This window comes from Aquarana catesbeiana, linkage group LG04, assembly GCF_042186555.1.
Source record: "Aquarana catesbeiana isolate 2022-GZ linkage group LG04, ASM4218655v1, whole genome shotgun sequence".
Lineage (NCBI taxonomy): Eukaryota > Metazoa > Chordata > Amphibia > Anura > Ranidae > Aquarana > Aquarana catesbeiana.
In genome coordinates this window covers 680,794,194-680,814,728 of record NC_133327.1, presented here as the reverse complement: position 1 = coordinate 680,814,728, position 20,535 = coordinate 680,794,194, and the positions used below count along the sequence as shown (strand labels likewise).

General features: G+C 46.5%; 1 protein-coding gene across 1 annotated transcript in view; it reads left to right on the top strand.

Moving 5' to 3' along the window:
- The first annotated feature begins 10,422 nt into the window (after positions 1 to 10,422).
- The window catches only part of TMEM151B (transmembrane protein 151B), a 56,695-nt gene continuing 46,582 nt past the window's right edge, over positions 10,423 to 20,535 (top strand). The window contains exon 1 of the mRNA XM_073628728.1: positions 10,423 to 11,129. Coding sequence (XP_073484829.1) covers positions 11,049 to 11,129 — 81 coding nt within the window. The 5' untranslated portion in view covers positions 10,423 to 11,048. The remainder of the gene's footprint in view (positions 11,130 to 20,535) is intronic.

The following is a 20,535-nucleotide window of genomic DNA, read 5'->3' as shown; positions in this document are numbered from 1 at the left end:
AAAATTTTGTTCTTCGATTTTGATATACTTTGTGTTTTTATTTCTATTAAAAAATTATATACTTTATATATATCGAATTTTTAAAATTGTGATGTAGCAATGTGGACTACAATTGATTCTTCGTTGTTTCTGTATATCGTGTTGTCCCTCTAGTGCCCAGTATCACTAACTGACATCATATTTGTGAGCCAAACCAAAGGGATTGTGGGATTGGTAGTTCCTCAGAATGGAAATTTCTTCCGCATGACTATACACCTGGACTACATATCCCAGGGATCTTTGCTATCATCAGAGAGATTGTTGGGAGGAGCTATAAAAGAAGCCAGAGACCCACCCCACATTTTCTCTTCCTCCTGGGCCTCGTGCGTGACAGGCCTCTCCGCGCAGGGAGGGTGAGGTCGCGGCCTACCACGGCGGGGTACAACATTCCAACCCGGATGAGAAGGGCCTAACACTGCTTGCTGTTCGTCCGACATCCATCCAGCACCATCTTGGTCAACCAACACTCGTACTTTGAGCTTCACATTGGGAGATCGTCACAGCGGACCCGATGCAGAGACGTTGGTCCAGTAGCTGTTGTCCAGAAGGCATTGAATCGCCCTGGTCATTGGTGGGAGGGTAATTGTCCACTTTTTCTTATTACTTCACTGGGACACTGTGTACAGACAGCTCTACCTTGGGAATGCTTTTCTACACTTATCTTTGAACACTGTACATAGACATCTTTAGCTGCATCCATTTCAAGAAATACCATTGGCTTGTTTCTGCACCTCTTTGGATATAGTAAATGAGCTCCGACTGCCGGTGAAGACCATCAGGCCTGCAACATGGACATTGCTGTCATTACTACTTAAAGGGCCCTCATATCATTCCTATTAAACTTGATCTCTCATTAGGATTAAAGGTTGAATAGGCTGGCCTGGGTTCCCCCTTTAGAGGTTTTGCCAGCATTAATGTTTAACTCTTGCTTATCATTTCAGGTTATATACCAGTGGTATTCTTTTGTACATGTATATAATTTACTTTTACAACCCAAATTATCTTAACTTGTGTTATTGTAGAGGAATTCCTCTGCTGAGCTGGAACTGTTATCCAAAGCTCAGTGGATCTATCACCCCCTCTGTGTAACAATATCCTGTTTGAGTTATTTCAGTAAACGTTAGTAGAATATAAATCTGTTGAGTTGTTTGACTTATTACTTTAAGGTCGTGCAAAGATGTCTGAACCCAGAGTGTCAGGTGGGTTGGAATGTTCACAAGGTCATGGCGGTGCAGATGAGCAGGTAAATCCAAGCAATCCTTAAGGGGGTCGTGCTATAGTTATAATGTTTTTTTTTCATCATAGCCTGGAACACCGTGTCCTCCAGAGAGGAAAGACCAGTGGTTATTAGGAGCACAAATGGCAACCACCTCAATCATAACTGGCCTATGCACGTGAATGGGCGACACATGTAAAAAAAACAGGTCTAGTCCAGTCAACAGTCTGTCCCAATCTACGGTCTTTGTGCTGTGTCCCAGTCTACGGTCTTTGTGCCATGTCTCAATCTACGGTCTGTGTGCCTTATCCCAGTTTATGGTCTGTGTGCCATGTCCCAGTCTGCGGTCTGTGTGCCGTGTCCCAGTCTATGGTCCGTGTGTCGTGTCCCAGTCTACAGTCTGTGTGCAGTGTCCCAGTTTATGGTCTGTGTGCCGTGTCCCAGTCTACGGTCTATGTGCCATGTCCCAATCTACAGTCTGTGTGCCCTGTCCCAATCAACGGACAGAAGACAGATGAGACAGACAGAGATGATAGAAGACAGATGAGACAGGCAGAGGAGACAGGCAGAGATGATGGAGGACAGATGAGACAGGCAGAGATGATGGAAGACAGATGAGACAGGCAGAGATGATGGAGGACAGATGAGACAGGCAGAGATGATAGAAGACAGATGAGACAGGCAGAGATGATGGAGGACAGATGAGACAGGCAGAGATGATGGAGGACAGATGAGACAGGTAGAGAAAATAGAAGACAGATGAGACAGGCAGAGATGATGGAGGACAGATGAGACAGGTAGAGATGAATGTTCACAAGGTCATGACAGTGCAGATGAGCAGGTAAATCCAAGCAATCCTCAAGGGGGTCATGCTACATTTGGGGGCTCGTCCGGGATGCCATTTGAAGCCGGCCCTAGTCAACCTAGACATGAGCCACAGTCTATGTGGAAGGCTGCTTCAGCGGCCGCGGTTGCTTGGAGCAGAAGTCAGGGAGCTCAAATGGAGAGGAGCACTGTTCTGGAGATCTCAGGAAGTGAGCACACTGAGAGAGAGTTCAGAAGGTGGCTGAGAGCTCTGGCCCCACCGGGCCTACATAGTGGAAACTGAAGCCACATATGATTTGGATCAAGTCAGGGTACTACTGGAGTGGCAGGAAGAGATACCTGTGTGTTTTCAGGAGTAAGAGGTACGTCTCGCTGAAGGGGTGATTGCTAAAGTGATCCCACTCAAAGTGGGGGGAGAGCATGCAGAGAGACAGCCATCGACCAGGGCTCAGGAGAAAGACTCCGTATCTGTGGGAGCCAACTCTGAAGGGGCCAATGCCCCCCCTCTCTTTCTACACCAGGGGTCTCAAACTGGCGGCCCTCCAGCTGTTGCAAAACTACAAGTCCCATCATGCCTCTGCTCTGTATGCTGTGTTTGGGAGGGTAGAAACTACCGCAGACGTGATGTACAAATTCAACCACACTCTGCAACAAAAGGGAGAGAATCTGTTTGAATAAACATCTCAAGTAAACAGAATGCTGCATCAAATCATCCTCAAGAGGGGTATTGACCCCAAAGATGTTGACCAAGCTCGCCTAGACCAGGTTTTGCAAGGGGCTCGGCCAAAACATCCTATTGTGTTAAAGTTGCTACTGGAGAGAACCCAGGTCGTGCCCACGTACCCTGCATTAATAAGAAAAGTACGAGAGGAGGAGGCCTTATTAGAAGAGAAAAAACAAAGATCAAGAGAATGGGGCCCTACTGCTGGCAACAGAGAGAAAGTGGTGGCTTGAACTATTCATGCAGGAATGGGTTTCTCGGATGAGGATAGTGGAACTGAGTCTGAACCGGTGGGATTGGCCATACTTGACACTAATAAGCCAGTGACTGAACTTGGGCAAACCGAACTGATGGCCCAGGTAGCTCAGGCACAAACCCAGATGTATCATGCTCTGATGCGAGTGATGGAGACTCAAGCGAAGGTTCAAGGACAAGGGACTCGTCAAGGGGAGCAAAAATTGTCTCAAGGGCGAGAAAAGAGATGTTACGGGTGTGGAGAGGTTGGACACTTCCGAGCTGAGTGCCCCAAGACTGGCATCAGTCCTCAATTACTCACTGAAGTTCTGAGAGCCTTACAAAAATTACTCTTCCCAAAGCCGGCGGGAAACTTCAGGGGACATCAGTGAAGGAGCTAGTTGAGAGTCCGAGGGAAAACTGCTCTCCAAAACCAGGAAAAGATATAAGAAGAAAAAGGGACACAAGCCACCTGCTGCCCCTCCACCCTCCTTACCCAGAAGCACAAAAGAAACAAAACCCTCAGGGAAGGGAAGACCAGGGCAGGAAATCATGTATCTGTGGGAGCCGACTCTCAAGGGGCCAATGCTCCCCCCCCCTCTCTTTCTACACCAGGGGTCTCAAACTGGCGGCCCTCCAGCTGTTGCAAAACTACAAGTCCCATCATGCCTCTGCCTGTGGGAGTCATGCTTGTAACTGTCAGCCTTGCAATGCCTCATGGGACTTGTAGTTTTGCAACAGCTGGAGGGCAGCCAGTTTGAGACCCCTGTTCTACACGGATATGAACCAGCTAGTTGATAGCTTAGTAAAGAATGGGTCTGGAAATGCCAACCAGAGCTATCGAAGACTCGGATTTTTCTCAGGGCAGTTGCAGACTCCTGTGGGGAAAGATGAGTTTGAAACCTGGATGAGTCAGGCCCTCCAGGCCATGGAAGAGTGGAGTGTTTCAGAGGCTGTGAAACGGCAACGGCTTAGTGAGAGCCTGGTGGCTGATGTGATCCGTAATCTGAGGATGGGCAAGAAAACTTGTGTTTCCATGGACCATATAGATGCTCTGTATGCTGTGTTTGGGAGGGTAGAAACTACCGCAGACATGATGTACAAGTTCAACCACACTCTGCAACAAAAGGGAGAGAATCTGTTTGAATAAACATCTCACGTAGACAGAATGCTGCATCAAATCATCCTCAAGAGGGGTATTGACCCCAAAGATGTTGACCAAGCTCGCCTAGAATGGGTTTTGCAAGAGGCTCGGCCAAACCATCCTATTGTGTTAAAGGTGCTACTGGAGAGAACCCAGGTCGTGCCCACGTACCCTGCATTGATAAGAAAAGTACGAGAGGAGGAGGCCTTATTAGAAGAGAAAAACCAAAGATCAAGAGAATCGGGCCCTACTGCTGGCAACAGAGAGAAAGTGGTGGCTTGAGCTGTTCATGCGGAAATGGGTTTCTCGGATGAGGATAGTGGAACTGAGTCTGAAACGGTGGGATTAGCCATTCCTGACACTAATAAGGCAGTGACTGAACTTGGGCAAACCGAACTGATGGCCCAGGTAGCTCAGGCACAAACCCAGATATATCATGCTCTGATGCGAGTGATGGAGACTCAAGCGAAGGTTCAAGGACAAGGGACTCGTCAAGGGGAGCAAAAATTGTCTCAAGGGTGAGATAAGAGATGTTACGGGTGTGGAGAGGTTGGACACTTCCGAGCTGAGTGCCCCAAGACTGGCATCAGCCCTCAATTACTCACTGAAGTTCTGAGAGCCTTACAAAAATTACTCTTCCCAAAGCCGGCGGGAAACTTCAGGAGACATCAGTGAAGGAGCTAGTTGAGAGTCCGAGGGAAAACTGCGCCCCAAAACCAAGAAAAGATATAAGAAGAAAAAGGGACACAAGCCATCTGCTGCCCCTCCACCCTCCTTACCCAGAAGCACAAAAGAAACAAAACCCTCAAGGAAGGGAAGACCAGGGCAGGAAATCAATGCACACCTTACTGAGCGAGTAGTTAGACCAACTCCACTGATTTCAAAGAGGCTGTTTAGAGCACAAACTATAGAGTCACCAGCTGGAAACCTGCCAAAGAACTTAGTGGGGCCCTCCCCTATAGTATTGGTACAAGTAGAGGGAGCCTATACTGAAGCCCTACTGTATACAGGAGCTCAGGTTACTTTGTTGTATTGAGACTTTTACCACAAGTACTTGAAGCATATCCCTTTTTTGCAAGCTCGAGGAGTTAGAGATTTGGGGCATAGGGACTTAGAAGTGCCCATACAATGGATACATACCCATCAAGACAACCTTTGATACTGCCCTGGCTGGAAAACCAGAAACTTTTGATAAATTGACTGTTGTCTGCCCCTGACCTCCTGGGGCAGGCCGAATATCCTTGTTGATAGGCACTAACACCAACCTTGTGAGGAGGCTACTCACTCCACTGGCCTTGGAGGGTGCCCCAGTAGGGAAGATCCATCCTCAGCTGAGGCAGGCGTTCCAGTGAATGTTGTAGGAGCAGAAGGCACCCGCAGAAGGAGTAGGAAGACTGTGGCCATTGGATACCCATGAAAGGGTGTTGAAGTCTGGTGAGAGGGCCTATCTAAAAGCCACGGTTAAGCTGTCGTTGGACCAGCCGGGTCCTTACGTGATTTGTGGAAGCTGATTCAGCAGAGGAGGAGGTTGGAATAGAACTGGTCCTGGAGCTCATACCCACTAGGGCCTTACTAAGAAGCGGGGACCGAATTCCAGTGTCAGACGTCACTAATCACCCAATCAGCCTGAAGCCCCGAGTTGGTGATTGGGAAAGTGAGTGCTGCCACCCCAGTGGCGGGGGATGAGCTCGTTCAGAAGGATGATGGAAGAGGGACTACCGTCCACTGCCCAAATCTGCCCTCTGGCTGGGAGGAGAGGATCAAAGCTCAAATAGCCCGATGGGAGAAAATGTTCTCCAAAAATGACTTTGATTTGGGCTGTGCTAGGAGTGCTCAACATTGAATTTGGCTAACTGAAGATAAGCCTTTTTGTGAAAGGGCCAGGCGGATTACCTTGTGTGATCTGGAGGATCTCAGAGAACAGTTGGCTGAAGTGAAGAGGTCAGGGGTCATTAAGGAATTCCGGAGCCCTTATGCTTCCCCGATTGTGGTAGTGAGAAAAAAGAATGGGTCCCTCCGGATGTGTATTGACTACCGATCCTTGACCAAAGGACTTTCCCAGATCAGTACACAAACCCCCGCATAGAAGAGGCCCTGCAATGCTTATCAGGGGCTAAATGGTTCAGTGTGCTGGATCTAAAGAGTGGATACTACTAGACAGCCATGCATCTGGATGACGAGAAAAGACAGCCTTCATCAGCCCCCTAGGGTTTTTTCGAGTTTGACCGAATGCCACAAGGATTGACAGGGGCTCCTGCCACCTTCCAGAGACTGATGGAGAACACTGTGGGTGATATGAATTTGGTAGAAGTGCTAGTGTATCTTGATGATATCATCGTGTTTGGCAGAACATTGGAGGAGCATGAAGCTCCGTTGGAGAAAGTTTTCCAACGATTATACACTGAGGGGCTGTAGCTGTCACTGGAGAAGTGCCAATTCTACAAGACTTTGGTCACGTATCTTGGGCATGTAGTGACAGGGAGTCTCTACTGATCCCCAGAAGTTGGAATCTGTTACTTCCTGGCCTTGCCCAAACACCGTCACTGAGTTGAGGTCGTTTCAGCTCTTACTATAGAAAATTTGTGAAGAACTTCTCACAGATTGCTCGGCCGTTGAACAAGCTTTTACAGAAACAAACGAAGGGGGATTAGCAAAGAGTTCAGAAGGGAGGCCTTAGGAAGCCCCGTGAGTCTATTCAAGAGCAGTGGACGGTGAAGGGTGAAAGGGCTTTTGACTGACGGAAGAGGAGCCTTGTTGAAGCACCTTTGTTGGCCTACGCTGATCCATCTCTAAACCTTATGAATTGCACGTGGATGCCAGTAGAGATGGCCTTGGGGGAGTGTTGTACCAGGAGTCGGAGTTGAAACTCCGCCCGGTGGCCTATGTGAGTCGCAGTCTCACCCCCCTGAGAAGAACTATCCTGTACACAAATTGGAGTTCTTGGCCCTCAAGTGGGCTGTGGTAGATAAGCTACGTGACTATTTGTACGGAGCTACCTTAGTGGTGAAGACTGACAACAACCCCTTGACTTACCTACTGTCCACTGCCAAGTTGGATACCACTGGACATCGGTGGTTGGCAGCTCTGTCTGAATTCCAGTTCAGTTTTAAATACCGACCAGGAATGGGAAATCGAGACGCTGACGCTCTTTCCCAAAGGCCTCATTTCACCAACGCTGGTCAGAAGAGTTGGGTCCATTTACCCTTGGAAGGAGTATGGGCTGTGTGTCAAGGAGTAGAGCATAAACACAGAGGGGCCATAGGGGCCAAAGCTGTGGGAGTCACCCCTGCGGGAGTACCAAGAAATTACTGTGATTTGACTCAAGTGCTCAGCCAAGAATTGCCTCAGCTGATAAGAGAGGATATGAGACTGGACCAACGAGAAGATCCGTTGGGGAGTCTTATAAGGAAATCATTAGCCACCCAGGACCCCCAGATACTGTTGAAAAGCCCCCTTTAGGGGGCCAAAGTAGTCCATAGAGAGTGGGAACGAATGCGGTTGGAAGATGGAGTCATATACAGGAGAAGTCCATCTGAAGAACCAGCAGGTGTTCGTCAACTGTTCCTACCTGAGAAACACCGACTAACAGTGTTGACTGCTCTTCATGATGATCATGGTCACTTAGGCCCAGATAGAACCTTCAAGTTAGTTATGGATAGATTTTACTGGCCGTCCATGAGAACTGAGGTGGAAATTTACTGTCGCTCTTGCATCAGATGCATTCAGAGGAAAACCTTACCAGGCAGGGCAGCCCCAACGGGCCATCTTCAAAGCCAGGGACCAATAGAGTTGGTGTGCATTGATTTCTTGTCAGAGATGATAGAAGACAGATGAGACAGGCAGAGATGATGGAGGACAGATGAGACAGGCAGAGATGATGGAAGACAGATGAGACAGGCAGAGATGATAGAAGACAGATGAGACAGGCAGAGATGATGGAGGACAGATGAGACAGGCAGAGATGATGGAGGACAGATGAGACAGGCAGAGATAATAAAAGACAGAGGAGACAGGCAGAGATGAGAGAAGACAGATGAGACAGGCAGAGATGATAGAAGACAGAGGAGACAGGCAGAGATGATAGAAGACAGATGAGACAGGCAGAGATGATAGAAGACAGAGGAGACAGGCAGAGATGATAGAAGACAGAGGAGACAGGCAGAGATGATAGAAGACAGATGAGACAGGCAGAGATGATGGAGGACAGATGAGACAGGCAGAGATGATAGAAGACAGAGGAGACAATCAGAGATGATAGAAGACAGAGGAGACAGGCAGAGATGATAGAAGACAGAGGAGACAGACAGAGATGATAGAAGACAGATGAGACAGGCAGAGATGATAGAAGACAGAGGAGACAATCAGAGATGATAGAAGACAGAGGAGACAGGCAGAGATGATAGAAGACAGAGGAGACAGACAGAGATGATAGAAGACAGATGAGACAGGCAGAGGTGATAAAAGACAGAGGAGACAGACAGATGAGACAGGCAGAGATGATAGAAGACAGAGGAGACAGGCAGAGATGATAGAAGACAGAGGAGACAGGCAGAGATGATAGAAGACAGATGAGACAGGCAGAGATGATAGAAGACAGAGGAGACAATCAGAGATGATAGAAGACAGAGGAGACAGGCAGAGATGATAGAAGACAGAGGAGACAGACAGAGATGATAGAAGACAGATGAGACAGGCAGAGATGATAGAAGACAGATGAGACAGGCAGAGATGATAGAAGACAGATGAGACAGGCAGAGATGATGGAAGACAGATGAGACAGGCAGAGATGATAGAAGACAGAGGAGACAGGCAGAGATGATAGAAGACAGATGAGACAACCAGAGATGATGGAAGACAGATGAGACAGGCAGAGAATAAAGAAGACAGAGGAGACAGGCAGAGATGATAGAAGACAGAGGAGACAGGCAGAGGTGATAAAAGACAGAGGAGACAGACAGATGAGACAGGCAGAGATGATAGAAGACAGAGGAGACAGGCAGAGATGATAGAAGACAGAGGAGACAGGCAGAGATGATAGAAGACAGATGAGACAGGCAGAGATGATAGAAGACAGATGAGACAACCAGAGATGACAGAAGACAGATGAGACAGGCAGAGATGATAGAAGACAGAGGAGACAGACAGAGATGATAGAAGACAGATGAGACAGGCAGAGATGATGGAGGACAGATGAGACAGGCAGAGATGATAGAAGACAGAGGAGACAGGCAGAGATGATGGAAGACAGATTAGACAGGCAGAGATGATGGAAGACAGATGAGACAGGCAGAGATGATAGAAGACAGAGGAGACAGGCAGAGATGATGGAAGACAGAGGAGACAGGCAGAGATGATAGAAGACAGAGGAGACAGGCAGAGATGATAGAAGACAGATGAGACAGGCAGAGATGATAGAAGACAGAGGAGACAGGCAGAGATGATAGAAGACAGATGAGACAGGCAGAGATGATAGAAGACAGAGGAGACAGGCAGAGATGATAGAAGACAGAGGAGACAGGCAGAGATGATAGAAGACAGATGAGACAGGCAGAGATGATAGAAGACAGATGAGACAGGCAGAGATGATGGAGGACAGATGAGACAGGCAGAGATGATAGAAGACAGAGGAGACAGGCAGAGATGATAGAAGACAGATGAGACAGGCAGAGATGATAGAAGACAGATGAGACAGGCAGAGATGATAGAAGACAGAGGAGACAGGCAGAGATGATAGAAGACAGATGAGACAGGCAGAGATGATAGAAGACAGATGAGACAGGCAGAGATGATAGAAGACAGATGAGACAGGCAGAGATGATGGAGGACAGATGAGACAGGCAGAGATGATAGAAGACAGATGAGACAGGCAGAGATGATGGAAGACAGAGGAGACAGGCAGAGATGATAGAAGACAGAGGAGACAGGCAGAGATGATGGAAGACAGAGGAGACAGGCAGAGATGATGATGAGACAGAGGAGACAGGCAGAGATGATAGAAGACAGAGGAGACAGGCAGAGATGATGATGAGACAGATGAGACAGGCAGAGATGATAGAAGACAGATGAGACAGGCAGAGATGATAGAAGACAGAGGAGACAGGCAGAGATGATAGAAGACAGATGAGACAGGCAGAGATGATAGAAGACAGATGAGACAGGCAGAGATGCTGATGAGACAGATGCTGTGGGATGAGGCAGGCAGTGTTGGGATGAGTGAAGGTCAGGTTGGTCTCCTCCTCTTCCTCCTCCTCCTCTGGTCCTCGCTCTCCCTCCCATCTTCCCCGGGAATTTCTCCATCCTCCGGCTCCTGCAGCATCCTTCCCTCCACTCCCTCCTTACCCCGTCCCCCTCCCTCCTGCCCCCGCACCGCTCCGTCCGTCCGTCCATCCATCCGTCTGTCTGTATGTCTGTATGTATGTCTATGTGTGTGTGTGAGGACGGTGTGACACCGCGGTGTGCCATTGTCAGTCTGTGTGTTTGTTTACCTGTGTGGTGTATGGAGTCAGTGTGTGCGATGTGATATACTGTGAGTGTATACAGTGTGTATACGGGGTGTTTATCTGTACATACGTGTGTGTGCGGTGTGTGTATATGAGCGCGGTGTGTTTACATCCCCCGTCGGTGTCAGGCGGTGTCGCACGCTGCATGTGTGTTGGTGCGTGTGACAGGCGTGTGTGTCTGTCCCCCCCCTCATGTCACGCACACCGGCACACACGTGTGACCGCACATCCATGGAGCGCAGCGCGGGGCGCAGGCCTCAGGTGTGTGAGGGCCCCGGGCCCCAGGTGGGGGTATGATTCTCTGCTGGGTTCTGCCTCTCACAGCTTGGATTTGCCCCTGGATTGGGCAGATTGCTCCCGACTTCGGTCATGTCCCCTCCGGCGTCTGCGGCCAGCGAGAGCAGCACCGGATCCGTACCGCGAGAGGAGCCCGAGGCCGTGCGGGAACTGGTGAGCTACCTACCTCTCTGTGTATACACTGACTACCTACCTGTATGCTATATACACCACCTACCTACCTCTGTGTACTACCTTCATACCTATTTATGTCACCTACCTACATCTGTATACCGCTACTTACCTATGTATACCACGCACCTACCTACATCTGTATACCACTACTTACCTATGTATACCACGCACCTACCTACATCTGTATACCGCTACTTACCTATGTATACCACGCACCTACCTACATCTGTATACCACTACTTACCTATGTATACCACGCACCTACCTACATCTGTATACCACTACTTACCTATGTATACCACGCACCTACCTACATCTGTATACCGCTACTTACCTATGTATACCACGCACCTACCTACATCTGTATACCGCTACTTACCTATGTATACCACGCACCTACCTACATCTGTATACCACTACTTACCTATGTATACCACGCACCTACCTACATCTGTATACCGCTACTTACCTATGTATACCACGCACCTACCTACATCTGTATACCGCTACTTACCTATGTATACCACGCACCTACCTACATCTGTATACCGCTACTTACCTATGTATACCACGCACCTACCTACATCTGTATACCACTACTTACCTATGTATACCACGCACCTACCTACATCTGTATACCACTACTTACCTATGTATACCACGCACCTACCTACATCTGAATACCGCTACTTACCTATGTATACCACGCACCTACCGACATCTGTATACCGCTAACTACCTATGTATACCACGCACCTACCTACATCTGTATACCGCTAACTACCTATGTATACCACGCACCTACCTACATCTGTATACCGCTAACTACCTATGTATACCACGCACATACCTACCTCCATATATCACCTATCGTTCTCTACATACTACCATTAATGTACATTATCTGTATAACATCTGTCAACCTCTGTATATCCCCTACCTACCTCTATATACCACATATCAGCCTATGTACACTACCTACCTACCTCTATATACTCTGTTTCCCCGAAAATAAGACCTAGCGTGATTGTCGGTGATGGCTGCAATATAAGCCCTACCCCCCAAAATAAGCCCTACCCTGTTTCCCCAAAAATAATCCCTACCCTGAAAATAAGACCTACAAGGACTTTAACTAGGGCTTATTTGGGGGGTAGGGCTTATATTGCAGCCATCACCGACAATCACGCTAGGTCTTATTTTTGGGAAAACAGGATACCACATATCAGCCTATGTATACCACCTACCTCTATATACCACATATCAGCCTATGTACACTACCTACCTACCTCTATATACCACATATCAGCCTATGTACACCACCTACCTCTATATACCACATATCAGCCTATGTACACCACCTACCTCTATATACCACATATCAGCCTATGTACACTACCTACCTACCTCTATATACCACATATCAGCCTATGTACACTACCTACCTACCTCTATATACCACATGTCACCCTATGTACACTACCTACCTCTATATACCACATATCAGCCTATGTACACTACCTACCTACCTCTATATACCACATATCAGCCTATGTACACTACCTACCTACCTCTATATACCACATATCAGCCTATGTACACCACCTACCTCTATATACCACATATCAGCCTATGTACACTACCTACCTACCTCTATATACCACATATCAGCCTATGTACACTACCTACCTACCTCTATATACCACATGTCACCCTATGTACACTACCTACCTCTATATACCACATATCAGCCTATGTACACTACCTACCTACCTCTATATACCACATATCAGCCTATGTACACTACCTACCTACCTCTATATACCACATATCAGCCTATGTACACCACCTACCTCTATATACCACATATCAGCCTATGTACACTACCTACCTACCTCTATATACCACATATCAGCCTATGTACACTACCTACCTACCTCTATATACCACATGTCACCCTATGTACACTACCTACCTCTATATACCACATATCAGCCTATGTACACTACCTACCTCTATATACCACATATCAGCCTATGTACACTACCTACCTACCTCTATATACCACATATCAGCCTATGTACACCACCTACCTCTATATACCACATATCAGCCTATGTACACTACCTACCTACCTCTATATACCACATATCAGCCTATGTACACTACCTACCTACCTCTATATACCACATGTCACCCTATGTACACTACCTACCTCTATATACCACATATCAGCCTATGTACACTACCTACCTACCTCTATATACCACATATCAGCCTATGTACACTACCTACCTACCTCTATATACCACATGTCACCCTATGTACACTACCTACCTCTATATACCACATATCAGCCTATGTACACTACCTACCTCTATATACCACATATCAGCCTATGTACACTACCTACCTACCTCTATATACCACATATCAGCCTATGTACACCACCTACCTCTATATACCACATATCAGCCTATGTACACTACCTACCTACCTCTATATACCACATATCAGCCTATGTACACTACCTACCTACCTCTATATACCACATGTCACCCTATGTACACTACCTACCTCTATATACCACATATCAGCCTATGTACACTACCTACCTCTATATACCACATATCAGCCTATGTACACCACCTACCTCTATATACCACATATCAGCCTATGTACACTACCTACCTCTATATACCACATATCAGCCTATGTACACTACCTACCTACCTCTATATACCACATATCAGCCTATGTACACCACCTACCTCTATATACCACATATCAGCCTATGTACACTACCTACCTCTATATACCACATGTCACCCTATGTACACTACCTACCTCTATATACCACATATCAGCCTATGTACACTACCTACCTCTATATACCACATATCAGCCTATGTACACTACCTACCTACCTCTATATAGGTAGAGGTAAATGGTACACAGGTATAAATGGTGTACAGCTAACACTGTACACCATTTATCCCTGTGTACCAATGACCTCTGTGTACAATATACTATCTCTATATACCACCTACCTACCTCTTTATATGCCCCCCCCATCACTGTACACCACCAACTTTGTATATCATCTAACTTCCTTTAACCCCCATCAACCTCTGTACATCACCTACCTGTATATGTCATATGCCAGCTACCTATCTATACCACCTACCTACTTCCCCATACCACCTACTTTTGTATACCAATTACCTCTATATACCACCCATGTGCCTATCACTAAATACCACCTACCTCCCCCTGTTTACTGTCTACCTTCATTTACTTCTGAAGATCACCTAACTCTACACCTACCTCTGTATACCACCTACTACCCTGTTTCCCTGAAAATAAGACCTAGCGGGATTGTCGGTGATGGCTGCAATATAAGCCCTACCCCCAAATAAGCCCTAGTTAAAGTCCTTGTAGGTCTTCTTTTCAGGGTAGGGCTTATTTTCGGGGAAACAGGGTAGGGCTTATATGGGGGGTAGGGCTTATATTGCAGCCATCACCGTCAATCACGCTAGGTCTTATTTTCAGGGAAACAGGGTATCTACCTATCTACCTCTGTATACCACCTACTTAGCTTTGTATATCAGCTATGCATAGGTGTGCGCAGGGGGTGTGCCAGGTGTGCCTGGGCACACCCTAATCCTGTGGTTGGCAACCCGCCAAGGACAGGTAGGTGACAGGTAAACCACAATCCTTCCTTGCTGACCCTCAGAAGCTGGACAGGAGAGGGGTGGAGTTTAGTGGAACCAATCTGTATTTTCCTCCTGCAGCAGCTGAAAGTAGGCTTCTTCTAATCTCCCTCTCATTAACATTCAGCTGCCACAGGAGGAAAATACAGGGGGTAGCTGAACCAATATATGCCACCCCCCGCCGTCCCTCCTTTCCCTGTTCCTCTTCCTTCTGTTGCCCGGGTCCCCCCATGTGCTCCCTGGCTCCCCCTTCCTCCCATTGTTTCAGGGTGGAAAGTGGGGAAGAGGCCGGTAAATATGTCAAACGCATAGCATATATGTGTTGGAGCTTTGGGGTGCACACCTATGCAGCTATGTATCTCTGTATTCCATGTACCTACCTATCTCTGTATACCACCTACCATCCTACCTCTGTATACTACCTACCTACCTCTGTATACTACCTACCTACCTCTGTATACTACCTACCTCTATATACCATCTACCCACCTAGCTCTGTATACCACCTACCTTTCTCAGTATACCACCTACCTTCCTCTGTATACCATCTCCCCACCTAGCTCTATATACCACCTACCTTCCTCTGTATACCACCTACCTACCTAGCTCTGTATACCATATACCTACTTTCCTCTGTATACCACCTACTTACCTAGCTCTGTATACTATATACCTACTTTCCTCTGTATACCACCTACCTACCTAGTTCTGTATACTATTTACCTACCCTCCTCTGTATACCACCTACCTTCCTCTGTATACCACCTACCTACCTAGCTCTGTATACCATATACCTACTTTCCTCTGTATACTATTTACCTACCTTCCTCTGTATACCACCTACCTACCTAGCTCTGTATACCATATACCTACTTTCCTCTGTATACTATTTACCTACCTTCCTCTGCATACCACCTACCTACCTAGCGCTGTATACCACCTGCCTTTGTATACCATCCACTTCCCCCTGTATACTGTCTACCTTCACCTCTTTCTGAAGATTAGCTAAATCCATACCTCCCAACATTTTATAATGGGAATGAGGGACACCTACAAGCAAATGTATGTAGGCATAGGACACGCCCCCTTAAAGGAGAATTAACCATAAGAAAAGGTTAATTAAATCCATAAGTGCTTTTTTTTTTTACCACTATTATTCCTTCATATTGGCTTTTAAAATTTACAAATGCAGCCATTTAGAAATTAGATGAAAAGTTTAGCACTGGGTAAACATTTTTTTAAAGATAAAAAGTGCATTTTATATACAACTCTATAGATCAGACCAAAATGAGGGACAAATGAGGAGGAATGAGGGACAGAGGGACATTGCTCCAAATCAGGGACAGTTGGGAGCTGTGGATAAATCTACACCTACCACTATATACCTCCTACCTACCTCTGTATACTATAGGTGCAGAGATATTTAGCTATCTCTGCACATCTTCTACCTATCTGTATATACCAACTACAGACCTACCTCTGTAAACCATCATACAGTGCCTTGAAAAAAGTATTCATACCCCTTGAAATTTGTCATGTTACAACCAAAAACATAACTGTATTGTATTGGGATTTTATGTGATAGACCAACACAAAGTGGCACATAATTGTGAAGTGGAAGGAAAATGATAAATGATTTTCAACATTTTTTACAAATAAATATGTGAAAAGTGTGGGGTACATTTGTATGGCGCCCCCCGGAGTCAATACTTTGTAGAACCGCCTTTCTCTACAATTACAGCTGCAAGTCTTTTTGGGGATGTCTCTACCAGCTTTGCACATCTAGAGAGGGACATTTTTGCCCATTCTTCTTCTTTGCAAAATAGGTCAAGCTCTGTCAGATTGGATGGAGAGCGTCTGTGAACAGCAAGTTTCAAGTCTTGCCACAGATTCTCGATTGGATTTAGGTCTGGACTTTGACTGGGCCATTCTAACACATGAATATGCTTTGATCTAAACCATTCCATTGTAGCTCTGGTTGGATGTTTCGGGTCATTGTCCTGCTGGAAGGTGAACCTCCGCCCCAGTCTCAAGTCTTTTGCAGACTCTAATGCCGCGTACACACGAACAGACATTCCTACAACAAAATCCATGGATTTTTTTCCGACGGATGTTGGCTCAAGCTTGTCTTGCATACACACGGTCACACAAATCTTGACGGAAATTCCAAACGTCAAGAACGCGGTGATGTACAACACGTATGACGAGCCGAGAAAAATGAAGTTCAATAAGCCAGTGCGGCTCTTCTGCTTGATTCCGAACATGCGTGGAATTTTGTGCATCGGAATTGTGTACACACGATCAGAATTTACGACAACGGATTTTGTTTGTCAGAAATTGCAATGGAAATTGTCTGATGGAGCCTACACAGGGTCGGAATTACCGACAACAAGGTCTCATCGAACATTTCCCGTCGGAATGTCCGATCGTGTGTACGGGGCATAACAGGTTTTCTTCTAAGATTGCTCTGTATTTGGCTCCATCCATCTTCCCATCAACTCTGACCAGCTTCCCTGTCCCTGCTGAAGAAAAGCATCTCCACCACATGATGCTGCCACCACCATGTTTCACGGTGGGGATGGTGTGTTCAGGGTGATGTGCAGTGTTAGTTTTCCTCCACACATAGCATTTTGCTTTTAGGCAAAAAAGTTGAATGTTGGTCTCATCTGACCAGATCACCTTCTTCCACATGTTTGACTTTTTATGTCTTTCTTTCACCAATGTCTTTCTTCTTGTCACTCTTCCATAAAGGGCAGATTTGTGGAGAACACGACTAATAGTTGTCCTGTGGACAGATTCTCCCACCTGAGCTGTGGATCTCTGCAGCTCCTCCAGAGTTACCATGGACCTCTTGGCTCTTCTCTGATGAATGCTCTCCTTGCCCGGCCGGTCAGTTTAGGTGGACGGCCATGTCTTGGTAGGTTTGCAGTTGTGCCATACTCTTTCTATTTTCGGATGATGGATTGAACAGAGCTCCGTGAGATGTTCAAAGCTTGGGATATTTTTTTATAACCTGACCCTGCTTTATACTTCTCCACAACTTTATCCCTGACCTGTCTGGTGTGTCCCTTGGCCTTCGTGATGCTGTTTGTTCACTAAGGTTCTCTAACAAACCTCTGAGGGCTTCACAGAACAGCTGTATTTATACTGAGATTAAATTACACACAGGTGGACTCTATTTACTAATTAGGTGACTTCTGAAGGCAATTGGTTCCACTAGATTTTAGTTAGGGGTATCAGAGTAAAGGGTCGGAATACAAATGCCCCCCCCCCCCCCACACTTTTCACATATTTATTTGTAAAAAATGTTGAAAACCATTTATCATTTTCCTTCCACTTCACAATTATGTGCCGCTTTGTGTTGGTCTATCACATAAAATCCCAATAAAATACATTTATGTTTTTGGTTATAACCTGACAAAATGTGGAACAGTTCAAGGGGTATGAATACTTTTTCAAGGCACTGTATCTCTGTAGGCCACTCCTCCCAGTATCTCACCTTTGTACAGTTCCTGTAGATCTCTACATTGTATTATTATCAGACTCTTCAGATTTTACCATTTGCTCCTCAGAACATAACATGGTCTTGTGGCGCCCCCTGGCGGCTGGACCTGATAGGGCAGATTTCAAGGCTCACCACTCTGTTCAGGGTGAATTTTCTATAAAAAGAAGAAATGTCATTTTTCTCCGGAAGGATTTACATCTCCCACACAGAAAAGAAAAGAAAGGATCAGATACAGCTTCCAACGCACACTCTGCACCCAGGTGCCCATACATCACCCCTATCCTGCCCCCCCCCCCGCGATGGCTGTGGGACACGGGACGTGGCGCTGTGCGAACGCCCTCACTATACACAGTGCTGACTATTTATAGAGCTGTAAATATATTCAGCGTCATTTTTATTATTAACTCACCAGGTGAGGATCACACCGCCAGCACAGCGCCAGAACAACCAATCAGATCATCCCCAGAGGGCGAGGTGCTTGTGGGAGGGGCAATCTGATATCAGTACAAAAATACAGTAAAGAGAACCTGACTTCAGCTCCAGCTGCTGACTTGGCCTAGGCTGAGATCAGTCTGCTGCAAGCAGAAGGGAGCATCTCCTCAGTCTCCCCTCCCCCAGTGATCAGACTGTACATTGTAACTTTGTAGAAGGGAGAGGAGTCATTTCCTCAGTCTCCTCTCCCCCAGTGATCAGACTGTACATTGTAACTTTGTAGAAGGGAGAGGAGTCATTTCCTCAATCTCCCCTCCCCCAGTGATCAGACTGTACATTGTAACTTTGTAGAAGGGGGAGGAGTCATTTCCTCAGTCTCCCCTCCCCCAGTGATCAGACTGTACATTGTAACTTTGTAGAAGGAGGAGGAGTCATTTCCTCAGTCTCCCCTCCCACAGTGATCAGACTGTACATTGTAACTTTGTAGAAAGGGGAGGAGTCATTTCCTCTGTCTCCCCTCCCCCAGTGACCAGACTGTACATTGTAACTTTGTAGTAGGAGGAGTCATTTCCCCAGTCTCCCCTCCCCCAGTGATCAGACTGTACATTGTAACTTTGTAGAAGGAAGAGGAGGCATTTCCTCAGTCTCCCCTCCCCCAGTGATCAGACTGTACATTGTAACTTTGTAGAAGGGGGAGGAGTAATTTCCTCAGTCTCCTCCCCCCAGTGATCAGACTGTACATTGTAACTTGGCAGCAAATCACAAGATGAGAGGCTGCAGCAGGGGCTGATCTGTGTCAAGACATTTGTGAACACAGCCGAGAACTGTACAGACACCAGATGGTGACCCTGGGTAATACCTGAACAAAGTCGGCGCCGTCCTTCTGGAGAGAAAGATCAGATGATGTCATTGTCGGGGGCAGTGTTGTGATCTCTGTGAAAGGTGATAAATACCTGGAAGAGTTACAATGACACATTACTCAGCATACAGTACTAATATATATATCTGATGACAGGTCCACTTCATTGGATCTCTGCGGTGTCACATTAGGACGGGGTGACCCCCAGTGATCCCCATCTGTGCCCCACATTAGTCCTCTCACATTCAGGACCACCTTGGCTTTGGCATCCCCTTTATATTAAAGTAGAACTAAAGGCAAAACTTTTTTTACTAAGGAAGAGCTATAACCCCTGTCAGGTTTTATTTTTTTGCCATCTTTGTCCCCATTGCGGAGATCTCCCTTCACTTCCTGTCCCATAGCCAAAACAGGAAGTGAGAGGAAATACCTCCAAAGTGAGGAAAATACAAGAACTAGTGTCCCCATTGGAAGATTTCTCCTCTGTTCCTCTTCTGGTGACAAAAGAAAAAAGTTGGGATTTTTTTTTTCTTTCACCCTCACTGATAACAGTAAACGGGGTGAATAAAGAGGGGTGACCCTCCGTAATGGGGGGACACAGACAGTAAAAACCTGACAGGGGGTCTAATCCCACTCCACTCTGTCCACTTGCTGACCCGGCCTTTCTGGCACGTTTTGTTTACACGTAAAAATCATCTTTCTTCTTTTTTTTTTTTGCTAGAAAATTACTTAGAACCCTCAAACCATATATACTTTTTTTTTTTTTATTAGTAGAGACCCCAGAGAATAAAATGGCGATCGCCGTCCTAACTGATCTGACTTTGGCACGTGACTTGTGCTCTGATGATCTTGAAGGGGAACTCCGCGCCAAATTAAAAAAAA